General features: G+C 46.1%; 1 protein-coding gene across 1 annotated transcript; it reads left to right on the top strand.

Moving 5' to 3' along the window:
* Positions 1-13,716: 13,716 nt before the first annotated feature.
* On the top strand, positions 13,717-24,066 carry PRR29 (proline rich 29). Its single transcript, XM_063138160.1, has 6 exons — positions 13,717-13,773; positions 16,156-16,249; positions 18,477-18,580; positions 21,207-21,409; positions 22,232-22,302; positions 24,017-24,066. Exons 1-6 carry the CDS (start codon positions 13,717-13,719, stop codon positions 24,064-24,066), a joined length of 579 nt encoding a protein of 192 aa, XP_062994230.1.
* Positions 24,067-24,319: the final 253 nt, after the last annotated feature.

Below are 24,319 nucleotides of genomic sequence, written 5' to 3'. Positions count from 1 at the left end.
AAGCAGTAGGCAATGTGTCCTACCCTTTCCACTTTTTTGTTTGTTTGAATTAACTCTTTTTTTTTTTACTGATAACTGGGAATTTCTGTTGGTGCTGGAAAATGGTGAGTTCAAAGGAATTGTTTAGTGTGTTGAAGCTCAGGCCCCGCCTCTGTCACGTAAGGCAGGTTACTTGTCTTTTGCAACCTCTCTCATGGCAGTCATTTTGTGGCAGTGCCCAGGACAGTGACTCAAATTGCCAAATGTGCCCGCAGGCCCCAAAACGTTGTCTACCCTTGCTTTAAAGAAACAGACATGATATAAGAAGAAGGTGGCACAACTTTATTATTTTTAAAAACACCCTCTAAAGGTTATTGTCTATGGTGGCATTCCCATATAATGACTGAACCTTTTGCCAGTGCACCATACCTGCCCATACACAGTTGCTTTCAGCTCTGGTATTCGCTTCCCAAACAAACTTGCAGCCACGAAGATTCATGCACCAGCTGTGAAGCAAAACACTGTTCCGAGTCGACTGAGCCGTAAGCTTTTCTTCACAGAGTGAGCCATTTTTCATCATCTGTGAGGTCCCCATTATACAAATGTTGCTATTCTTGCACAAAAACACATGGTAAGAGCAACTGAAGACAAGAGTGTTGGGGTGGGTGGGGAGCTAGCCTTGTATTTAAGCACTAGCCTAGTAGCCATAGGCATGTGGGTGAGTGTGTGGGCTGGCAGAGGAAGGACAGAGCACTCCATTTCTCCTCTGCAGGTGGAACTGAGCTCCCTGTCTCTATATCAGCCTGCAGCAGGCTAATGTTTTTGTTGTTCTTCCCCACAGACTAATAAATTTGCGGATTTACTTGCAAGGCTGGAGGTAGGTCATGATGGTCCCCATTTTACAGTCAGGAGATGAGGTGGAGGGCTCATCACCAGCCAGGCTATGAGATCATGGCTTAGAAGACATTTGGTAGATGGTTTCTCCCAGACTAATCTTCATCCCAGTACTATAAATCTTTTGAGATTGTGCTACAATAACAAGCATGGAGTGCAGAATTCAACATCTTGAAAATTCCGGGGCATATATCTACACTACTGGCTTCACCTGGTTTACAAGGCATGCTCAAACCTTCCCCACTGGGTGAGCTCCAGATGTGTTGAATGGCCATGCTGGCCAGGAATTATGGGAGTTGAGATCATAAGGAGAGCGGTGCTGGATCAGACCAAGGTCCATGTAGTCCAGCATTCTGTTCACACAGTGGCCAACCAGCTGCCTGCTAGAAGCCCACAAGCAGAGCAGAGGTGCAACAGCGAAGTTCCCCAGCAACTGGTGTACATAGGCATACTGAAGGTAGCACGTAGCCATTAGGACTACTAGCCACTGTGTTCCAAGACACCAGGTTGGAGAAGGCTGGCATGCTCCCTCCTCACCTGGGAAGATTAGAGATTTCTAACAGAATTCTCCAAATTCTCACCAAACTGCAATGTTCGGGTTGCTCCCTGGATGAAGCCATAACTGTCATCAGTGCAACTTTGAATGGCCTCAGTCCTTAACTCGAGGATGGGCAACTTCTGGCTCTCCAGGGTGGTTGTTTTTAGCCTACAACTCCCATCAGCCCTAACCAGCATAGACAGTGGTACGGGATCATGGGAATTGTAGGCCAAAACACCTGAAGGGCCACAAGTACCACACACCCGCCTGAACGGATCACTGAAGCGCTCGTGAAATAGAATTCCAGTGATCTCTGATGGACCATGTGCAAACACAGCCAACCCAAAACTCTCTTAGGAGAGCTAGCGAGATGGCGGAAGCTTTAGAGCAATTTCTCACCTGCCTCTTAGTTCTCCATCCACCATTTTTCTTTTTACCCATACTACTTTTATCTCATTTTAATATTTTTACACTTCAATTCGCCTCCCTGAGTGGCAATATCGCTTTGGTCACTATTCCTAGGAAAGTGGGAATAATAAAAAGATGCAGCCGAGGAAGGAAGCCCCAATCCTTTGACAAACACGGCATTTTTAGCGAGAAAAAAGGGGAAAAGGCAGGACAACAGTGGAGAGGAGGTTGCAGTAGTCGTGGTAAGAGATTAGCAGGGCCTGAGCTATGGTTTAGAGTGGGAGTGGAGAGGAATGGCCGTATTTTGCAATGCTGTGATACGTTTCAGGGGCTCCAGCACTCACTCGGGGTTCCGTTTCCTTAGAAGGAGACTTCGTGGGGTTTCTGTGATACCAGGTTTATTTGTCCATAGGGTGAGCATAAGATGAGGGTTCTAGCATTAATCCTCCCAAGAATTTTCTGATCCCCATTAGATATCTGGGAGGATTTCCTGCAGAGAGCAAAACCAGCGCTCTGCCTCCTTTTCAGACCCATTTCCAGTGCAGGCTGACATCCTGCTGCACGCACACACCTGGCTCGCCTGCCCCTTGGGAAGAAGGATGAGTCATCTCTGCCCATCACCTACGCCTCTTTGGCCCTTCCCAATTTCCACTGAAAGGCACCATTGGAATGTCACTAGCTATCACCAGGTATTGCTTCAAGGCATCCACACTGGTAGCTGTCCTTGCAGAAAACCAAGTCAAGAGTTGCACCATTGGAAGGGATCCTGAATCTCTTTACAATCATAGGCGCTGGGCTGCAAGGGATCACTCAGAACAAACCCACCCACCCCCAACCAATAATGATTGTAAAGGGAGACACAACATGACTTGGTGGCAGACTGAACCTGGGGAGCAAAAGGGAAAGAAGAGTCCAGGATGATGAAACCATGGCTGTGGACCTCTTCCACTGGGGCAGATGCAGAGGGAGTATTCAAGGAGAGAGAGCTGGGGGGTGGGCGAGATGAGAAGTTCAAGCAAGACCATACCATATGCATGAGTTAATCTTCCGCCATTCCGCATCTCACACCTGCCCACCCACAGGTAGCAATTTCTCATGGTGTACAATTTGTCCCATCAGTGACTGAGGCCAGTCTACACTACTGCTTCAAAGCGCTTTATAACAGTTTTGACATCTGTATGTGGAGTGTGTCCTGGGCCCCAACAGTTGTCAAAACTGTTATAAAGCGCTTTAAAGCAGTAGTGTAGATCCTACCTGAGACAAACAAAAAAACCCACAAATGTTTAAATCCACATGGGACCACCTCCTTCAGCTAATTACGGCAGGGCACAATCCAGAGCAGAGGTGGTGAACCTCAGGCCTGGGGCCAAATCCAGTTCTCCTGGGGGTCCCAATTGGGCCCACCAGGGTCCTTCAGATGGCCATGCCCCCCTCCCCTGGCTCATCTCCTTTCCCGCGATCATCAACTGTTTGGGTGGCTTCACAGTCTTGGTGCAGTTATCCCCCATCGTAAAACGTCGAAGTGCCTCTGCTAAGATTTGGACATTGGCAGTAAGAGCTTTAAGCTACAGGAGGCCGTTGTGTGTGTGGGCGATACTTTCAGCCCCACCACTGGAACACAGCCCCTGAGAGCTCCTCCAAAATGAAATTCAGCCCTTGGGCGGAAAACCATGCCCCACCCCGATGCAGAGGAGCGATCTCCGGCACAGGATTCACTGGGTTGTACCCCATTGGCCCGTCTCCCACGCAGCTACCTTGATCATCCAAGCTCAGCTGCCCGCAGAGACCGCCTCTCCTTATCTGAGGGTAGGCCTGGCTGTGCCCAGTTGCTTTCTCCTTGCCCTGCCAGCCTGCATTACAGCTGCCGGCTCCCCGCAGCTTCTTGCCGGCATTTTAAGGGATGCAGCAGAATGGCTTAGGGCTTAGGGGGAAAGCAAGGAGGTCCAGCTAATCTGCTTGCTCCTTGGTGACACTGATGAATGGCACATCATAAACCGAACGAAGTACCATTGGGGCTGGATTAATCTCCTGCCCCTTCTCAACAACGGGACCCATCTCCGTTCCAACTCATTCAACATTACAAGGACATTTTTCTCTGTCTCTAGTAGACGTTTCATTTTCAGAGAAGACGAAGTAACTCTCTGGGCAAGTTACAAGCCAGCTGCAAGGTTTCTTGCTTCAGCTCCAGGGTGGGGGTGGGATTAATTAACTCTTTGCAGAACTTCCCCATTCAGACAGCCTTTCTGGAACCGGTGCCCCGAGGGAGCAAATCCACTTACCTCTCCTTGGGAGTAAAGCAATGAATGTCTTAACACAGAAGTGGAGAACCTCCAGAGGTTACGGGACTGCAACTCCCCAGTATCCCTGCCTAATGGCCATGCTGGCTGGGACTGGAGTTCCAACAGCATCTGGAAGGCCACAGTCCCCCTCCCCTGATTTAGGCATATGTACACTGCCGTGGTCTCCTTGGAGGAAAAGGCAGGGTATAAACAAATAAACAAATGCCAATTATCGCCAAAAAAAAAAAAAAAAAACCCACCCCGCAAAAGTGAAAAGCCAACCTGCAATCTGTGAAAGCCGTGTGATTCGGAACAGGCCATTCTGCTGCAGAACTTGCAGGTTGGAGGCATAGAATTGTGATCTCACTTGAATCCATTGCGGAATTTGAAATCTAAAGGGGGTGGCAGATGTGGGCAGCATCGCTGCTAACGAAAAGGTGCCAGCGCTGCGTCTCTGTGAGCCTGGCTCCACTTCACCCCCTACCTCCGGCTGACTGCTGCCAGGAGACAAGCAATAGCCAGAAGTCCCCTTTCTCTCCCACTTTTCCCTGGGGTGCTTTCCAAGCAGCATGTGGGGAGAGCACTGCACAGCTCTTGGCCTTCCGATCGCTACCTAGAGCAGCCAGGGAGGCCCCTTTCCTGGGCAAGAGAAGGGAGCTTGCAGGGCGGAGGGGAAGGGGGCGGCCACAGAAGCGAAGGCAGCACCTCGCCACCAGGATGATTTGGGGCTGCAGAGGGCTGAGTAAACTGCAGTCCCTTATCCAGGTTGTTCATGCAGTGCTCTGTTCTGCAAGGTAGCAACGTCCACCATGTGGCATATTCCGTGGGAACCAGCTTGGTGCCATGCAGCCTTCCTGTGGTCAATGGGAGTTGTAATCTAGCACAGCAGATGGTAACCAATTGGGGAAGGCTGGTGTAGGGAGCAGAGAGTGAAATATTGGACGAGTACAGGAGAAGGCCATGTGGGGCACTTGGAAGCGGTGGAAAACAGAATTGTAGAATCGTAGAGTTGGAAGGGGACTATAAGGCCATCGAGTCCAAACCCCTTCCCCATGTATCTGGGTGTGGGTGTGGGAAGATCTGGGGGGGGGGGGCAGAGAGAGAATCACAGCCTCCATTTACCCTAAATATAGATCTGCCTCTGCATAAGATTGTACCTTAAAAAGGGACTGGACAAATTAACAGAGGAAAAAGCTATTCAGTGGCTCCTTGCTAACTGGAAGCTACCTGTTCAGAGGCAGCAACAGCAGCAGCACTGATGTCATGGTCATTCTTTCAAATATCCCGCTTTCTCTCATTTGAGCCTTGAGACAAAACCACATGCCCAAGAGAGAGGGTTCAGCGGAGGGATCAGTAACCCTACAGTTTGTAGATAGCTCAACAATATTTAGAGAAAAAACAAGGGCTGGGGAGGATCCCCAAAACAGACCCATAAAAACTCATTGGTGCGGAATGCTGAGTGAATGGAAGGGGAGGGGGAAATCCTGATGATCAGATGGGAGGGGAAATGGTGTAGCTGGGAAGGGAGGTGGGAAGGTGAGACCCATAGGCCTGGTTCACACAACACGGCAACCACGGTGGGTTGTGATCCATGTTTGGTTCAGGATGGATTGTTGTGTTGTCTGAACCAGGTCTGATGGCTTAAGCGTGGGCTGTTAATGACAAGCCACCCACCCAGAGAATCGGCACTCCTCCCTCTGATCTCACTCTGGCTCCCCTGTTCTTCTCTCCCCCCCCCTTTTTTTAATCTTTAGATGCGATAAAAAAGATAAAAACAAAAACGGGGGGAGGAGAGAACAGGGCAGCCAGAGCGAGGTCAGAGGGAGAAGAGCCAACTGCCCCGTGCCTCCCCCCTCCTCGGTGTTCGGTCTGCCGCTACCGGCAGCACCAATTCCGCATTGGTGCTCCTTCCCCTGCAGATGCCAGGAAGGAGCGCCGATTCAGGAGCCCGGGGCCTCGCAGTGCAGACCCACCACCGTCAAGACAGGGGCCTGGAATTTTACAAAACAAAGCAAAGCAGCTTAGAGCTGGCACTATCAAGCTAACAGCTCCTCCTGGTGGCCCCAAATAGTTTATACTGGCAGCAGTCATTATTATTATTATTATTATTATTATTATTATTATTATTATTTATATAGCGCCATCAATGTACATGGTGCTGTACAGAGTAAAACAATAAAACAGCAAAACCCTGCTGCATAGGCTTACATTCTAATAAAATCATAATAAAACAATAAGAAGGGGAAGAGAATGCACCAAACAGGCACAGGGTAGAGTAAAACTAACAGTATAAAAGTCAGAACAAAATCAAGTTTTAAAAGCTTTAGGAAAAAGAAAAGTTTTTAGCTGAGCTTTAAAAGCTGCGATTGAACTTGTAGTTCTCAAATGTTCTGGAAGAAGAACAGAAGAAAATGGACGAAGCCGAGCAAGGGAAGTAGAGTAGCAAGGTCATGTTTCTGCTACAACCTGGGTAATCCAGCTTCCTCTTCCTTAGAATCATACAACAGCAGAGTTGGAAGGGGCCTACAAGGCCATCGAGTCCAACCCCCTGCTCAATGCAGGAATCCACCCTAAAGCATCCATGACAGATGGATGTCCAGCTGCCTCTTGAGGGCCTCTAGTGTGGGAGAGCCCACAACCTCCCTAGGTAACTGATTCCATTGTTATACTGCTCTAACAGTCAGGAAGTTTTTCCTGATGTCCAGCTGGAATCTGGCTTCCTTTAACTTGAGACCGTTATTCTGTGTCCTGCACTCTGGGATAGGGTGACCATATGACCAGATTTGCCCCGATTTGTCTGGGTTTTTGATGGCAAATCCGGGAGGGGGAGGGGAAATCCAGGATTTTGGGGAACCTAATGGGAATTAACAAAAATGCTTATAACTCCATCATTTTTTAAGATAAAGATATGAAACTTGGCACAATGGTAGCTCTTAGGAAGGGCTTTAGTCATACCAAATTTTAAACAGATCCATTCATTCATTGATTTTTTAGGAATTTTTTTTAAAATTGAGGTTTTAAAATTATTTTTAAAATCATCATTTTTAAAGATAAAGAGCTGAAAGTTGGTACCATGATAGGTTTTAGGTAGAGCTTTAGCCATACCAAATTTGAAACAGATCTGGGGCCAGTAGCAAACCCTGTTAACAACAACAGCAGCTTGCAATGAGTGAAGATACAGTCAGAAAAGATATTTGAGGGAAGGGGAGAATGTAACACACAGAGTATAGCAAAAGCTTCAAAGTACAGCAAAACTTACAAAAGTAGGAGTGAGTGAAGTTAATTTCAGATACATTGAATCTCTCATTTGTTCTTTATTTCAGTGATTTTAACATTAAGATGTTATGTAGAACAGATTTGTCTTAAATGTGTGCTGTAAAATCAGACATGTGACCAAGGCTGTGTTCGGGTGGGCACGCCCCCTTGGTACTGGACACGCCCCCTTGGGGGTGACCATGTTGTCCTCCTTTTTGGTTTCCAAAATATGGTCACCCTACTCTGGGAGGATCGAGAAGAGATCCTGGCCCTCCTCTGTGTGACAACCTTTTAAGTATTTGAGGAGTGCTATCATGTCTCCCCTCGATCTTCTCTTCTCCAGGCTAAACATGCCCAGTTCTTTCAGTCTCTCCTCATAGGGCTTTCTTTCCAGACCCCTGATCATCCTGGTTGCCCTTGCCAACAGCCGTTTCAATGCTCCCCATCCTCCTTGCCAGGCTTCTCATTGTGGCATCTTAGGTAGGAAGGGAGTGAGCGCAAAATGGCTTGAAGCTGAGCAACGGAGTGAGGCTAATGGTGCCTGTGTGGGGTCGTTTCTACCCCCCTGAGATTCTGAAAGCTCTTTAACACAGGAGCTCTGCAAGTTTCTATGCATCTAAAATGACTAAAAGCCACATCATTATAAAACCAGCACAAAACAGTCAGCAGAATTATATTTGCATGTAAATAGGGTGACCCTATGAAAACGAGGACAGGGCTCCTGTATCTTTAACAGTTGTATTGAAAAGGAAATTTCAGCAGGTGTCATTTGTATATATGGAAAACCTGGTGAAATTCCCTCTTCATCACAACAGTTAAAGGTGCAGGAGCCCTGCCCTCTTTTAAATCTGGTCACTCTAGTATAGCTCCTGCACTTTCAACTGTTGTGATGAAGAGAGAATTTCCCCCAGATTCCCCATATAAACAAATGACACCTGCTGAAATTCCCTTTTCTTTAACAGTTGTTAAAGATACAGGAGCCCTGTCCTCCTTTTCATATGGTCACCCTAACGTAAAAGGCTTAGGGGGTCGGGAAAAGCTCTTTGCTTGGTGCCGAAAGGACAGTAACGTAGGGGCACGCAGGAGTTGTCCAACCTGGCATCCGCGGAGGCCTCCCATGTCTAGGGTGACCATATGAAAAGGAGGACAGGGATCCTGTATCTTTAACAGTTGCCTAGAAAAGGGAATTTCAGCAGGGGTCCTTTGTATATATGGAGAACCTGGTGAAATTCCCTCTTCATCACAACAGTTAAAGGTGCATGAGCTAGAGTGACCAGATGCAAAAGAGGGCAGGGGACCTGCAGCTTTAACTGCTGTGATGAAGAGGGAATTGCACCAGGTTCTCCATATATACAAATGACACTGCTGAAATTGCCTTTTCTATGCAACTGTTAAAGATACAGGAGCCCTGTCCTCCTTTTCATAGGGTCACCCTACCCATGTCGCCCACAACGCTCTCCGCTTCCTGCCCCCTTCAGAAAAATACTTTTTCCCAATAAACGACTTGAAAAACACTTTCTCCTTTCTGTTCCTGAACCTGCCACTGATCAGCTGTTTGGTGGGCAGGAAGAGAAGGAAAGAGCCACTTCCTGGCCCCTCGCAGCATCTTCCTCCACTGGCACAGACCTTTCCCCTCCAACCTCTCGCTCTCCACTCCCGGCCTCTAGCCCGGCTCTTTCTCTCCTCCCTGCCCCTTTAAGGAGCAGTTAAGGTAGGGAAAACCTTTCCTTTCTGGGATGGGGGCACTTTCCTTTCCAGTGAGGCTGTGGAAAGGGGTGTGTGTGGACAGAGCAATCCTAGGTAGACCTAGTTCGAATCCCATTCAGTTCCATGTAAGCATGCATAGGATTGCAACCTGAAATGGGTATTTTATTGTGCTTCTATGGGATCAAATATGCAGATTGGCTTTGGCGTTCAGACCTTTCTCTGCTTGCACTCAGTTTCTTGAGCGAATTATTTGTCTTTTGACTAGCTAGCCGCCCCGACAGCAGCTATCATGTGACTAGCCACACATCCTCAATAGGAGCCATTTTGTCTGGTGCCCACAGCAGTTTCTCCCATGTGCCCATGGTTCCAAGTAGGTTTGAGACCCCTGGCGTAGGAGAGTGTTCCACAACTGGGGTGCCACCATGGAGAAGGCCCAGTTTCTGGGGGTAGATCATGTATGCTGATGACATACAGGTGTTAACCTCAGGTGATGGGGCACCTGCATGAATCCCTCCATTAAAGTTATTAATGTATGGATAGGTACATATGGAAACAGTTGGACTTTCCAGTATCCTGATCCTAAGCCATGAAGGGCTTTACAAACAGAAAAACACTTTAAATTAGGTTTGGAAATAGATGGGGAGCTAGTGCAGTTAGCAGCATGGTCTAGAAGACCATAACACTCAGTCCCTGATATTGATCTGTGCATTGCTGTAGTCTAACCTAGAATGTCCAAATCATGGATAACTGAGGCCAGGCCACTTTATTTATTTTGATAGAACCATGATGATTAAAAGAGTACAAGAGCCCAGTTCTCTTCCCCAAGGAGCTTACAATCCAAAATTTGTCAGCAGGGAAACAGCAAAGGAAGTGGAAGTGGAAGCAGGGAAGCTCTGGGTATTAGACCACGTTAGTCCTGTGTAGAGCAGACCCATTGAAATGAATGGGACGTAACTTAGTCACAACTGCCTTTAAGTCCCATTCATTTCAATGGGTCTATTCTACATGGGACTAAATTGGAGATGACCCTATACGCGGTGATTCCATTTGCAGGCTTAGTTGCAGTGGGCATAGGTTCCTCCACAAAATCCTGCGAATTGAGTTTGGGTGCTCAGAATTCTCTATTTGAGGCCCATTTGTCCTTGTCACAGAGTGACAGTTTTTTAACTCACTCATTGGTTGAGCTAGTTAGAGTTACATCCTATCAGGGACCTGGAACCTGCAAGGAAACATCAGACTCACCCGGGTGCGTAATAAGATCTGAACGACCTTTTGACATGTAAGAGGTATTTACAAAGGAACAGTGAACAGAGAGGCTTAGGAAACACAACTCAATCCGTTACACCGTACCTGATCCCTGCATTGCACAATGGAATAACTCTATTCAGGAAGCAGGTGATCTTGGGCCTTAGCTAGACCTAAGGTTCATCCCAGGGTCGTCCCGGGGTCGTCCCTGCCTGCCCCCGGGATCCCCTGTGTGTCATTTACATGAACAGGGATGACCCCGGGATAAACCTTAGTAGCCTTCTCACGCCAGTGAGGGCCAAAGGATATGCAATGCAGCCACGGATCTTTTTGCATTTTAAAAGCAATCAGGAATGTGGGCCAAAACATCTGGAGTGCCACAAATTGCCCACCCCCATCCTGGAGGGTTGGCTGAGGTTGCCAGTTGCTCATGCCTAGTCTATTCCTTGGGTTGGATCCAGGATCTGCTTTCCATAGACAGAAGGCCTTTGCTCAACACACACCTTTTCCCACTGCACCACAACTCACCCCATTCAGCAGGGTCTCCTGACCCCCTGTGTGTGGGGCTGCTAGGGGTGGGGAGGAGGGAAGGAGAAGTCCGCTTCCACCCGCCCAGTTGCAGGTGCTCACATTGCCCCCTTATGGATAACGTTCTGCAGCCTTATCCCCCTCCCTACGCTTCTCCTTTCTCTCTCACTCCGCCTTGGCTGAGCTCATTTGTTCTCAGCTGCTGCGTGACAACTCCCGGCTGCCCTTGCCACTCTCTGGGATCGGCTGACACTGCAGGATTATCATTAGTTTTTTCATTTCTCTGAAAACCGCAGCTAGTCAGAGGGAAGCGTTGCACGACATGCAGGTCACAAAAGATGACACAGTTGTCTTCAGGGTTGGCATCACCTCGCCCAAATGCCATCCAGCCTCATCTTACTTGATCAGAGCAGCAGCTCAAAGCCACTGTTCTTTCTGAGCAAGGGCTCTGCTCCTCCTCCTCCCCTTTCATCTTTCTAGAAAGAGACAACAGGGCCTCACTGAAAGACGTTGACTGCATCAGACACAACTGAACAATTCAGCTTTTTTCAGGGTGGTTGGGAAACTCATTCATAATGTATCCCATGAAAGATTGTAACAGGGAGAAATGTATCCCATGAAAGATTGTAACAGGGAGAAGCAGTGTTTGCGGAAACGTGAAGTCACGCTCACGTACAGGGTTGATAGGGTGGCCACTTGCATAAAGGACAAAAGAGTACACAGATTTGCTGACGCTCATTTATTTGTAGAGATGCACATTTAGAAAGAATTAATATACGGGGAAATACAAGACAATCATTATAGCATTTTATCCTGCCCTTTAGCCAAAAAAGGCTCCCAAGGTGGCTTACAAAGATATTTCTTAAGACAATCCCTGCCCCACAGGCTTACAATCTAAAAACATGACACAAAAGGAAAGGGGATTGGGAGGGAGGAGAAAAACGAAGAAGCAAATTCAGGCGCTGGATTCTTAGTTGCAAAAGAATCATCTTACCATTGTGGGGAATACTGACCAGGGTGGTGTCTTGACAAGGGCACATTGGCGCCGTGAGCCCTCCAACCCTGCGCTTGACCTCCTTGGGGGTTGTCCCCATGCCAAGGAGAAAGCGTGGGGTTTATAGCCATTAGTGGGAGGGGAAAGAAGGAGGAAGAAGAGCCACTGCCGCCCCGTGTTCCGCCACACGAGCGCCAAATGTGCCTCATTGCATCCCTCACCGGTTCCCCCTCCTACCTCGTGGGGCTTTCCAATCCCTTCTCCCCACACCGGAAGAGGCGTGGAGGTGGCCATTCGGCTCGCTGGCCCACCCCTCCTTCCTGTCCATCCGATGGCAACCAATCAGGGGTCACCATTGGCCAGCCACACTTCTGCTGCACCACCAGAGCAAGGCGACAGACGTGGATGTGCCATCATTGCTTTGCTCCATAGAAAAAAGTTTATTTATTATTTATTTAGAGTATTTTTATCCCGCACCTCAGCCAAAAAGGCTCTCGGAGCGGCTTACAAATGATCAGTAAAGAAGACAGTCCCTGCCCTCAGGCTTACAGAAGCAGACACTGATGGTCTCAAGTTGGGATAAGTCCCTGATTTTTTTTAATTTGGAGCTTTGGGGGAAAGCCCTGGGTGGCTCCACAATGGCTGCTGCATCATTTAAATGGCTTTCCCCTCGTATAGACACCACACACACACACATACACACCCTGTGTACCTGCTGACTGTTGAAGTGCTGACTGTTGATGGGCAATTTTTCAAGGCTCCTTCTTAGGGTTCGTGATCTTCAAACTGGACTTGAACCAAATAGCCCTTCAGATAAAAGACTGTAAATGATGACACCTTGCAGACCTAGTTGTCAATCCTAAGGCCCAGGAAGGACATGATACCCCTACCACACTCCATACAGATGTTCGAGCCATTTTCTGAAATGATTGAGTGATTGGTTGTGAGAGGAAAGTTTGGAGGGTAACAGTACGTGTTGGGAAGAGGCCTTAATGTTGCAGAGGGAAGCTCAGCTCTTTGATGATAGGGTCTGATACTTGGGGCCAGCTGTAGTCCAGATGCAGGGAATTGGCAGCCAAGAGGCAGAAGGGTGACACGCTCAGAAGATTGGATGGTGAGGGGGGTGACTTAGAAGTCACCCACTTGTCCTCCCCCCCCATCAAACATGGTGATTTCTCAGTGAACAACTCCGCGTGCATGTGTGTGACCTCCTTCTGGGTGGAACGTTTGGCCATCCAACCCAATAGACATGGGGTATTAACCTAGGGTGACCATATGAAAAGGAGGACAGGGCTCCTGTAGTTGCATAGAAAGGGAATTTCCCCAGGTTCTCCATATATACTAATGACACCAGCTGAAATTCCCTTTTCAATACAACTGTTAAAGATAGAGGAGCCCTGTCCTCCTTTTCATGTGGCCACCCTAATTAACCCTCTTGAACCCTGAATTCCGTTTCAAAGAAGGTCTCCGGAGCCATGTTCCAGTGGTGGGCAGGGCTAAAGGAAAAAGGGGTGGTTTGACAGAGGACATAGGAAGGAGAGTAAATTTAAAATAAAATAAAATGACAAATTGAACTAATAATGTTGCTGACACTCTGAATTTTGAGTCTCAAGGCCTCAAGACACACTCTCTCTCTCCCTCTCTCTCTCTGTGTGTGTGTGTGTGTGAAAGAGAGAGAGAGAGAGAGAGAGAGAGAGAGAGAGAGAATAATAATAGTGTGGGTTATTAAATTGTTTTGCTGGTTAAACCACCTTTGATGCTCGAGATCAGGCAGTTTGCAAAAAGCTTCCTGCAAGGAGGACAGGTATGTTTGAACACAGCTTCCTTAGCAACCCTGCTGGTTACTTTGCAGCTTACTGTGGCTTCTACCAACCGGCTGGGCCCTTGCTATGGATCTGGGGGGGCAAGGCGCTGCCTCCCCATCAGTGCACATCATTCAGCAACCAGTAAGTCATCACTGTGGGCTGGGGAATTAAGAGGGGGCCGGAGGACACCCCTGTCTGAGCAGCAGAGAGTAGGATCCCTCCTGACTCCACATTCACACTTCATTCTCCTCACCTTCCCAAAGAAAAGGTGGAAGCAGGATGTCGAGAGGCTTGTGCCACAGACACGGCTGGAATAGATTGTTGATTCTGTGCCTTCTCCAAGTTTATCACATCTTGCCAACTCCAAATGGAAACTGAAAATGGAAGGGAAGTGAGTGTGGTATCAGTGATGGAATTGGCTGGCCATCCGCATCAGCCACCTCATGTTAAGGACATACTGCAGATGCCACAGAATTAGTAAAGTTGGAGAGGACCCCACAAGATCATCTAGCAGTCCGAGTAGGCTGCGTTGATACAACTATTATCTTTTCTTTACAGCAGGGGCGGGCAGATTTCAGAACTGCAGGATCTACATTATTATTATTATTATTATTATTATTATTATTATTATTATTATTATTGGACTTCCAAGATCCGTCAAACAGAACCAGGTGCAAAAGACATGGAGAATTAAGGAACAAGGCATCTCTGAGTTTATGTGCTTAGCCCAAAAATGTGATTTTAATACAGGCATGGCATGGCTGGCTGGGACATGCTGGGAGTTGTAGGACTTTTTCCTGTCTACATAGGTATAGGATTCCACCCTAATTCTTTCACCCAAAATCTATTCCTGGTCCTATCCACCCACCGTCACCAAACATTCTTAATTTCATCAGCCTAATTTAGAGGGAGAGGGATTTTCTGTTATTGATAAACTATTGGGAGTCAGAACCCTCTGTGCAAATTACCCAGAGATCTACCTGTAAATCCAAATATACCTGCCTAAAAGGGTCCCCATCAGATGACCACCTGACCTTGCCTTGAACATTTCCAAAGGAATAGAAAGGCACAGCAAAACATTGCACAGCTGAGCTTGCTCTGCTTCTTTATTCCGCAGGATAGCTGAGCCAGAGCTCATTCCAAGCATTGAAACCCCAGGGCTCTTCTGTGTGAATGATGAGTCCTAGGGTGAACCCCCAAAAGATTTTTCACTCTCCAAGGTGCCACATGCATTAGCACAGTCCAAGCCAAGATTCATTTCAGGATCTTCTGCAAGGCTTCTTTTGGCTCACAACCTCCTGCAATAGCGGCCCTAGAAATATTGCCTCCCTGAGCAGTTTGCCTGGGTTGCTTTGACTGGGCAGTCAGACCAGTGGTGGGTGAAACTGGAGTGTATGAGCATTTTTGCCTGTGAGGCTAAGGGCCAAAATGGATCAGTGGTGTAGCTAAGGGTGGGCCTTGGGGTCAAAATCCACACACACACACACACACACACACACACACACACACACACATCCAATGAACACCCAGAGAGCGGCAGGTGATGAGGCCAGAAGCAAACTCCATTTTAACCCTGTAGCTATGATGGTGCTATGATCTAACTGAGTTTAAAAGATAAAATTGCACATATGCAGAGTATATTTTTTGGGGGGAGGGAATCAGGGTTAGGAAACAGTTGTTTTTGTTATTCTAATTTATCAGCAATGTAGAAGCAGTTGTAAAGCATGGTGGTTGGGGGGATGAAGAGAAATGTTAGTTGTCTGCTTCAGAAATAAGACCTGCGGTATCTAACACACACACCATGAGACCATTACTTCCGGGCTCTAAAACTACTAAGCTGCACCACTTAAATGGATATGATCTCCAAGATACATCACTGACACCTGGTTTGTCTTGAAACTTTGCTGTAGCCACCAAGGGGTCCAAAATCTGGAGAATTTCCCCCAGAGGCTGTTTTCCCTCTCCCAATCAAAATCCATCCCTTTGCTTCCTCGCCCACGGGGGGAAAGGTCTTCATTGGGTTAGATCTAGACTTAGGCCTAATCTACACCGAGCAGGATATTGCACTATGAAAGTGGTTTGGAAGAGGTATGTAAAAGGCAGGATCCACACCAAGCAGGATATAGTGGTACGAAAGTGGTATAAGGTGTGTGTCAACGGGGCCCAACAGTTGTCAGTGCACTTCAATACTGCTATAAAGCTGTAGTGTGGCTCCTGCCTTTTACGTACTGCTTTCATACCGCTTTCATAGTTCAATATCCTGCTCGGTGTAGATGAGGCTCTGCCTTCATCAAATTCAGAGCCCCCTTTGGATGCAGGAAAGTAAAAACCTAAAAATGACTTGGCACCATGTCTAGCTTTTCCCTTGAGTCTGCTTCTAGTTATATCAATCCGTAACTTGGATGTAAAACAACAACAACAGAACCTTGCCAAGGAAAAAGTGGTTCTCCTAAAAGGGAGGTGGAGGAGAATTCATTCCCACAGACTGATCCATTTCTGTGCTTCTCGGTCATTATTCCCTAGATTGTTCAACAGCCAGAGTTGACAATTCTCCAACAGATGCCCTGGGTGCCGCCTGCTATTCTTCCATCCAACAGAACAGGCCACATCAGAGAAGGTAGGAAGCCCATTGAATGAAAACCACACCTGACATTTGCCACAGGGGTTTAAATTTTGCATTGGAAACCCAAATCAGGGTGGGGTCGGCATCTTAATAGATAGAACGGAATATAAATCTACTATATTCCAAATCAGGCTCTATTCCAGACTGGGAGGCAAAATAAATAAATAAATAAATGCCCCCACCTGCAAAACACAGCACACCCACACCTCAAAACTTTAATTTGCAATTTAAATGTTAGCTAAAGTTTTGTTTTATAGTGGGCTTCTTCTGTGTATGTAGTATGTGCACAAAATTAAATAATCAAAGGTCAGTTTCAAAACTCCCCTCTTCCCCCCATACACACACACACTAGCTGACCGTGAACACACATTTCAGGGTATGGTCATTCATGAGGCTTAAATCAGCGCTGAGCTTCATTTGCACTATTATGTTAATAGCAGATAGTTGCTAATGCAGATAGGAAAACAAAGCAAGGGAGGCATTTGTAATGTACTTTTTACCTTTTTTGTTTAATGAAAAACCAGTTGAAGCCAGTTGAAATAATAATAATAATAATAATAATAATAATAATAATAATAATAATTTTATTTATTTATTTGTTATCCGCCTCTCCCTCTGGATCGAGGTGGGGTACAACATAAATGCAAACACTATAAAATCCTGGTTGTGTTTTTTATATTGTATTTTGTATTCGTGTTTTTAAATTGTTGGTTGTTTTTATGCTTTTCATGGTTTTAATTTTTGTGAACTGCCCAGAGAGCTTCGGCTATTGGGCGGTATAAAAATGTAATAAATAAATAAATAAAATACATATTATTGATTAAAACATCTAAAACGAATACATTATTAAAAGCAGCACATTATTAAAAGGTATCTTAAAATTCAACTGGGTTGAATGCCTTCTACAAACCATTTTTTAAAAAATGGTCGGATTTGAGAATATCTACATTTCTCATGTTCCAAGAAAATTTGGCTTATAGAATCTGCGGTGGGAAGGGCCACTTCATCACCCCACCATCTTACCAACCTCCCTAGAACCATGTGAATCGGTCTTGCGGATTTAACCAGACTAGCAATTGGCATTGTTCTTCTCCACTGCATTTTCGTCTTTGCAAATCAGTCCTGTAGACCCACACCACATTCTCCCGACGGAGTAGAGCTTCAGGATAGAAGAAGGGTTAATATCTGCACAATAGTGTATATATGTGTCCGAGGGACCCTCCCACTTCAGAACCTTGATGCAGGCTGATCTGGGCAGTGAGCGCTAGAGATCATTATTGGGGTCACGTTTGCTACTGACTCTGAGAAGGGATTCCTTGGCCTCATCTACACCATGCAGGATATTGCACTATGAAAGTGGTATCTAAAAGGCAGGAGCCACACTACCGCTTTAAAGTGGTATTGAAATACACTGACAACTGTTGGGGCCCATTGACATATATACCATATACTGCTTTCATACCACTATACCCTGCTTGGTGTGGCTCCTGCCTTTTATATACCACTTTCATAGTGCAATATCCTACATGGTGTAGATGAGCCCCTAGTGGCCGAAGGGACGTATTCTTTAAGATCTTGCTCTGTAATTTCTTTCTGTGTTGTTTTGATTCATTACTTATTTCGCTCGATTTTGCTAATAATTCTTTAGTCTTCACCTGTTCGTGTGTTCATTGTATTCTGAATCCTAAGAAGAACTGAAAGAACTGGGCATGTTTAGCTTGGAGAAGAGAAGATTGAGGGGAGACATGATAGCACTCTTCAAATACTTAAAAGGTTGTCACACAGAGGAGGGCCAGGATCTCTTCTCAATCCTCCCAGAGTGCAGGACACGGAATAACGGGCTCAAGTTACAGGAAGCCAGATTCCATCTGGACATCAGGAAAAACTTCCTAACTGTTAGAGCAGTACGACAATGGAATCAGTTACCTAGGGAGGTGGTGGGCTCTCCCACACTAGAGGCCTTCAAGAGGCAGCTGGACAACCATCTGTCGGGGCTGCTTTAGGGTGGATTCCTGCATTGAGCAGGGAGTTGGACTCGACGGCCTTGTAGGCCCCTTCCAATTCTGCTGTTCTATGATTCTATGATTCTAAGAATTGTTGCCTATTGGCAACACAAGATAACCACACCAAGTGCTTGAGTAGAGGTTACAACAGCTATTGCAGTTCTTCCCTGTTTAGTATCATCCATTAAGATGATTATTACAGTCTTTTTTCCTGGCAGATTTAATGGAATTGATGATGATACAAAATGCCCAGATGCACCAGGTGATAATGAACAACTTGGCCATGTCGGCAGTGGCGCACTTTGACCACACCCCAGCACAGGTAGATGACTAGAACTGTGATACTATGTACACAGCCGTAGGAATGTTCCATTAAAATTGGCTGTCACTGATGACTCAGTAAGATCATTATCTGATTAATCTACCAGGTAAAGGTCACAACCCGACTTGTAATTGATACATGATGTATTAACATAATCCAACCAAATGTAAGCAGGAGAGGCAAGGAGTTGTTTAAATTCCCCCCCCCCTCCCTGTTTTTCCTTGTGTATTATGCCTTTTTAGATTATAAGCCTGTGGGCAGGGATTGGCTTGTTTTAATAATGCATGTAAGGCATTCTGGGAGCCTTTTTGGCTGAGGAGCGGGATTAAAAACACTTTAAATAAATAAATAAATAAATTTTGTTTTGTTTTTTTAAAAAAGTGACAAAAGTGTACTTAACTTTTTCAGGTTTATGTCCATGTTCTTTGAATTTTTCGCTTGAAGCTGAATTTCAAGAGTGAAATTAAAAATCGGTGACATCCAAAACTTCAAATTTGGAATCTGACACTGTTGCTGAATGTTGAATCTGTGTTGCATTTTATTTCAGAGGTCCTTGGTGGTTGCCAATGAAAGCATCTGCCACAAGAAATCCACTGCTATTTAACAGCATATTTACATCACAGATTTAGGCAGAAACAGGATTTGATGGTGGTCACACCAAAAATAGCAACTTCATATATCAGGTTCCCTATCCAGCCCTCTCCTCGTTATTAGTTGCCATCGATGGGGTGGGCGGCAGAGAAACATGTGACAAGATGTCACATGATATATTTCTTGAACTACATATCAGGAGACAGGAGGGGGAACTCTGGATGGAGTTGCCATTTTCAATGGCAACACATTGAGTTCTGGCTTTAAACCTGTTATGAGAATGGATCTGTGTAGCTGTTTAACAGGGAGATGTCTCTGAAGCACTCTAATCTTGCTATTCTTCTGAAATATACAAGGCTCTTTTGACATGCTAAACACACTTTGTTATGAAAGTGGACAGGGAGACACGTATAGAGCACAAGCATAGCACGTGAAGCACTTTGGCAACCCCAAAGTGCTATATGATTAAGTTCGTTGAAGTGTTTAAAATTTATTATGGGCCTGTTCAGACAACACGTTAAGCCATGGTTAACCTGTCGTATGCTTCACTTTGAGAGGCATAGGGCAATGGCAAGAACGAGCCCCTCAGCCCGCCCACCCCAGCGATGGAGCACATGGGACCTGCCGCCCTTCCAGATCTGTTGTCTGTGGCAAGGGAACTCACCTCACCTCAAGAGAGGGCTGGCCCTGTTGCTAGTAATTAAGGCCGTAGCTAGACCTAAGGTTTATCCCAGGATTGTCCTGGGGTCAAACCTGTTCATCTAAGTGCCACACAGGGCATCCAGCGCTCAGGCAGGGACGAACCCGGGATGATCCTGGGATAAACCTTCGGTCTAGCTACGGCCTTAGTCTTAGGAAAGGCATTTCACTCTTTTAGAATGGGGAAAAACATGCAAAAGCTGGAAAATCATCAAAAGGCTTCACACTTATTCAAGTAATCATTGGGCCTGTGCAAATGACATGCTAAACCATGGTTAGGCTGCTAAGACTTTTGCAGCAAATCCTTAGTGAGTGGGCCTGTTCAGAAGACACCTTATACCCTGCTGGTTAAGGCTTTTGGTTAAGCGACAGGGTTTAAGGTGTCTTATGTGATGTGTTTTGCTAAATCCTGCTCACTCACTAATCACAGTCGGATCATCTGCAGCAGGGTTCGCAGCTCTAACCGTGGCTTAAAGTACTGTGTGCAACAGCATGGCTTGTGGTTAGTGCTAACCCCAGAGAACCATGGTTTCGCTAACAACAGAGCCTGAAGTGTCATATGAACAGGCCCACTGTGTTGAAACCGTGGTTATGTAGCCACCATGGTTAGGAATGTTTCACATGACACGCTAAGTCATGGTTCACATGACACACTAAGCCATAATGTTTAGCTCAAAATGCTTAACCACTGTGGCGTAGTGTGTTGTCTGAACAGGGTCAATAGCTGTATTATTGTATTAGTTTATTAATGTAACTGGGAAAAGAAGTTAACCTTTTCTTCCTCCTCCTTTTTCTAAATTATCCTCTTCCTTGCCACCCCCTCCCTGACACAGCCCTGTTGCAAGTTAGGGTCTGGTTGGAGGACTTGGAACGAAACTACAAATGCTGGGTAATCCTTTGATACTTCCTCACAAAGTTTTTTTTTTTAACCCCCAACAGCCACAGCAGGCTGAAATTGGAAACAGAAGACGAGCAGAGAGGAGAGCTTGCTCAAGTTTGCTTCCCTGTTATTTGTCTGCTCAAACCATTACGTGGTTTTAGATTTTGGGCTTATGGTCCTCAGGAGCCCCCTTCTTTACGTGTTAATGTATTTTACTTCACTTACCTCAAAATGTGGTAAGCCAGACCAATTGCATGAGGGTCCCCCTCCTGCTCATTATGCTGAACGGGACCCTGGACTTCTGCCCTAAATTCCTGCCCTGTTGGTGCCACTGTGTTCAAACTCCACCCCCACCCACCCCCAATTACTTTTCTCCCAGTTTTCTTATTTGGGAGGCAAGGAGGGTGAAGTATCCAGTGGACCTTTCTCAGGGTTTTACTCCTCCGTCCCTTGCAGATGTCCCCTGCCCTTTGGGAGACAGAAGAAGAGGAAGAGGATGACCCAACACCCCTTGTATTCCACCACCATTATGCTCCCTATCCAAGCACCCTTCCATTCATGGCATGGCAGCCCCCACCTCAGCCATCTGCTTGGCCACGGCAACAACCAGCCATTCGCCATGTGGGCCCAGAGCCTCAGGCAACCAGGAGGCAAGATGGGTGAGTGTTGTGGTGGGGAGGGAGAGCACGGCCAGACAGTGATAGGGAGCATTTCACTTCCACGTTCAAATTTGCATCTCAACAAACAGACCACATTTTGAATGTGAAGATACGTTAACACAAGCAGTGAGATAGTAGCAGCTCAACACAAGAATCCCAGGTCAAGATGACCAGCAAGGTGGAGACTTCGCAAGAATGGTTGCCAGGCCCCCCAAAAGTAGCAACTCCATGGGGAACCAAGTGAAACATGGTTGTGTGGAACAGCCACCACCATTCCCAGTCGTAGTGGTATGTGGTATTCCCTGTCCCAACATTTTGAATTTTGGGCCAAGCAGAGCCAAGTCCTGCTGCCTGAATCAATGCTGCAGATATGAATAGTATTTATCCTGCATAATTTATTTTACTTGTTTGAATCCTGAAGAAGGATAAGCACCTATGCAGAGCACTGAAACCCCAGCACTGGAAGGCCTGCTTAGACCTTCTTCCTTGGATTTCTAACGTTTCACCAGGCACTGTGTAGATGTAGTTATACGCTGATTTCTACAGCCGTAATATAAGGGCTAGAAACATGACTTTTAAAAAGAAACCATGGAACTTGATATTTTGGGGTGTGTGGAATGCTGCATTAGGTAAGGAGTTTCCTACACACACACACACACTTATTTATTTATTACATTTTTATGTAATAAATTCGGCCCAATAGCCGAAGCTCTCTGGGAGGTTCACACTTGTGGATGGTTCCCAAATCACCCATGAAAACTTTCTCTCCCCCATCCCTTTCCTGCTGTTTTACTAACACTTCATCTTGACTCATCCCAATAGTCAAGTGGTTCCTCCACCCCCACCACCAAGTGCTACCGGAACTGTGACAGCTGACATCCGACCAGCTTCAGGTAAGGGCGGATGGTTCAGCTTTGAAGTGGGTCTTTCCAAACCACTGGGGATGACCATTATTCGTACCCAAACCTTTCTATGCAGGCAGGCTTTTGGGATGCCTCTCGCCCAAGCCACCCTAATATATATTAACACAAGGATGCTATTACCATCTACCTTAGTCTATAATTTCCCACATCCTTTTAGTCTATAACAGTGGTTCCCAATTGGTGGGCCACGGACCCAGGGGGTCCATGGCACCATTCACATTTTAGCTCTGCAAGGTCCGCATTTTAATTAAAGAAAATATGCCGTCTCCCACGCTCCGTTTGCTTCGGCGGTGACGTCATGCGCGAAAGCACCTGCGTGATTTAGCGTCTAGCTTCAGAGATTACCTCCCTGCACCTAATCCTGAAAACTCATGGAGAAGGAATCCTTTTGGATGTGGGGATGTACAACTAACAACTCTATATGAGGAAGAGCAAGATGCACTTGTTGACGTGGCTTGTGATGGTTCATTGAAATCATTTTTCAAAGAATATAGACTGGACCAATTCTGGGTGAAGGTTTTTCCTGATTATAAGAAGTTAGGTGAAAAAGCTTTGAAACATCTAGTTCCCTTTTGTTCCACATATCTTTGTGAACCAACATTTTCGACATTTTGTTATATGAACAACAAGCATAGAAATCGGCTCGACGTTGATCCAGATTTGGGATTAAAAGTAGGAAATATTGAACCAGATGTGGAAGGGATTGTTCGGGACAAAAAGAGGCATGATTTCTCCCATCACATTTAGGTTTAGTAGCTGCTAGACAGGTCATAATTTGTTCAATAGTAAACTAGACGTTAGTAAAATAAATAAAAAAATAAGGCTACCCCTTATTTTCTAAAAAAAAAAAAAAAATTGCTTCACACAGGTAACTACCATAGAGATAACATTTTTTTCAAAAGTAGGGGGTCCATGGCTTGGCATTTGAAAAACAAGGGGTCCGCAGTACTTAGCTAATTGGGAACCACTGGTTTATAATGTAGACTGTACACATGGACATTCTCTCTCCATCTGCACCTATTTGATGATATTGTTACACATTCTCCACATGCTGAGAAGTCCTGGCACAGCACTGCAGGGTTGAGTTTCCTTCAAATGAGAGCACACTGGAGATGTGTGATATTTTCATAAGTTTTTTTTTTGTGTGTGGAAGCGAACAGGCACTCTTACAGTAGGCCGCAGACCCAACAAACCTGATCTCCATCCAGCTAATTCATAGCTCTCTTTGCATTCCATCTCCAAATTAAAAACAACAGTTAAATTGGCTCGTTTGTTTATTTTAGCCCTTCCACCTGATGGACATTATAATTCAGGATTGTAGAGAGATTCCCAGCTAACCAGGGCTGTTTCTACACCAGCCTGAAAATCCAGGCTGGTCATGGCTGACTCCCTGTGCGTCCAAATGATGCACAGGGACTCCCGGGGGCAAGGGGGGACAAGCACGGGTTTTCCCATGGATAAATAATCCCTGGGAAAACCTGATTCTTCCTGCAGTCTCAGGATCATCCCAAGACCACGGGAGGTGTGTGGATGCCCGTCCTGGCTTCGTCCTGCCTCCTCACACCTTTAAAAATAAATAAATAAATAAAATTCCCTGGGTGCTCACCCTAATGAAATGTGCTGTGCACACCTATGCTGAGCTTGATGCCATAGCAAGGCTAACATAAGCGTTTTCTCCTTCCAGAGTACTATGACTTCACCGAGGGACAGGGCTTAGCTGGAAGTCTCAGTTGATCCCCCCTTCAACACAGTATATCTCTCACCTGGCTCCTAGAAACCTTTCGGCACCTGACAACAACCGAGCAAAAATAGAGCATGACACAGCATGGATAACTCGGTGACATCTTATTCCTCTTGTTGGATCAAGATCTTCAACAGGAAGCTGCCTTTGTGCATCTGAGTGTGTTTATCAGGTTTTTGGATGTGTAGTCTTTAATAAAATTATTACCTGTATTGACCAGAGTTGCCTCCATTTCTAATGAGTTAT

Source organism: Elgaria multicarinata, chromosome 11, assembly GCF_023053635.1.
Source record: "Elgaria multicarinata webbii isolate HBS135686 ecotype San Diego chromosome 11, rElgMul1.1.pri, whole genome shotgun sequence".
NCBI lineage: Eukaryota > Metazoa > Chordata > Lepidosauria > Squamata > Anguidae > Elgaria > Elgaria multicarinata.
This window is presented reverse-complemented; position numbering and strand designations above follow the sequence as displayed.

What these genes read in the sequence shown, in the direction of transcription:
- PRR29 (XM_063138160.1), top strand. Translation starts at nt 13,717, where the DNA reads ATGGATCTGGGGGGGCAAGGCGCTGCCTCCCCATCAGTGCACATCATT. An exon ending in TGCACATCATTCAGCAACCA is followed by an intron (nt 13,774 to 16,155) that starts GTAAGTCATCAC and finishes ATTATTCCCTAG; the next exon opens with ATTGTTCAACAGCCAGAGTT. An exon ending in TGACATCCGACCAGCTTCAG is followed by an intron (nt 22,303 to 24,016) that starts GTAAGGGCGGAT and finishes TTCTCCTTCCAG; the next exon opens with AGTACTATGACTTCACCGAG.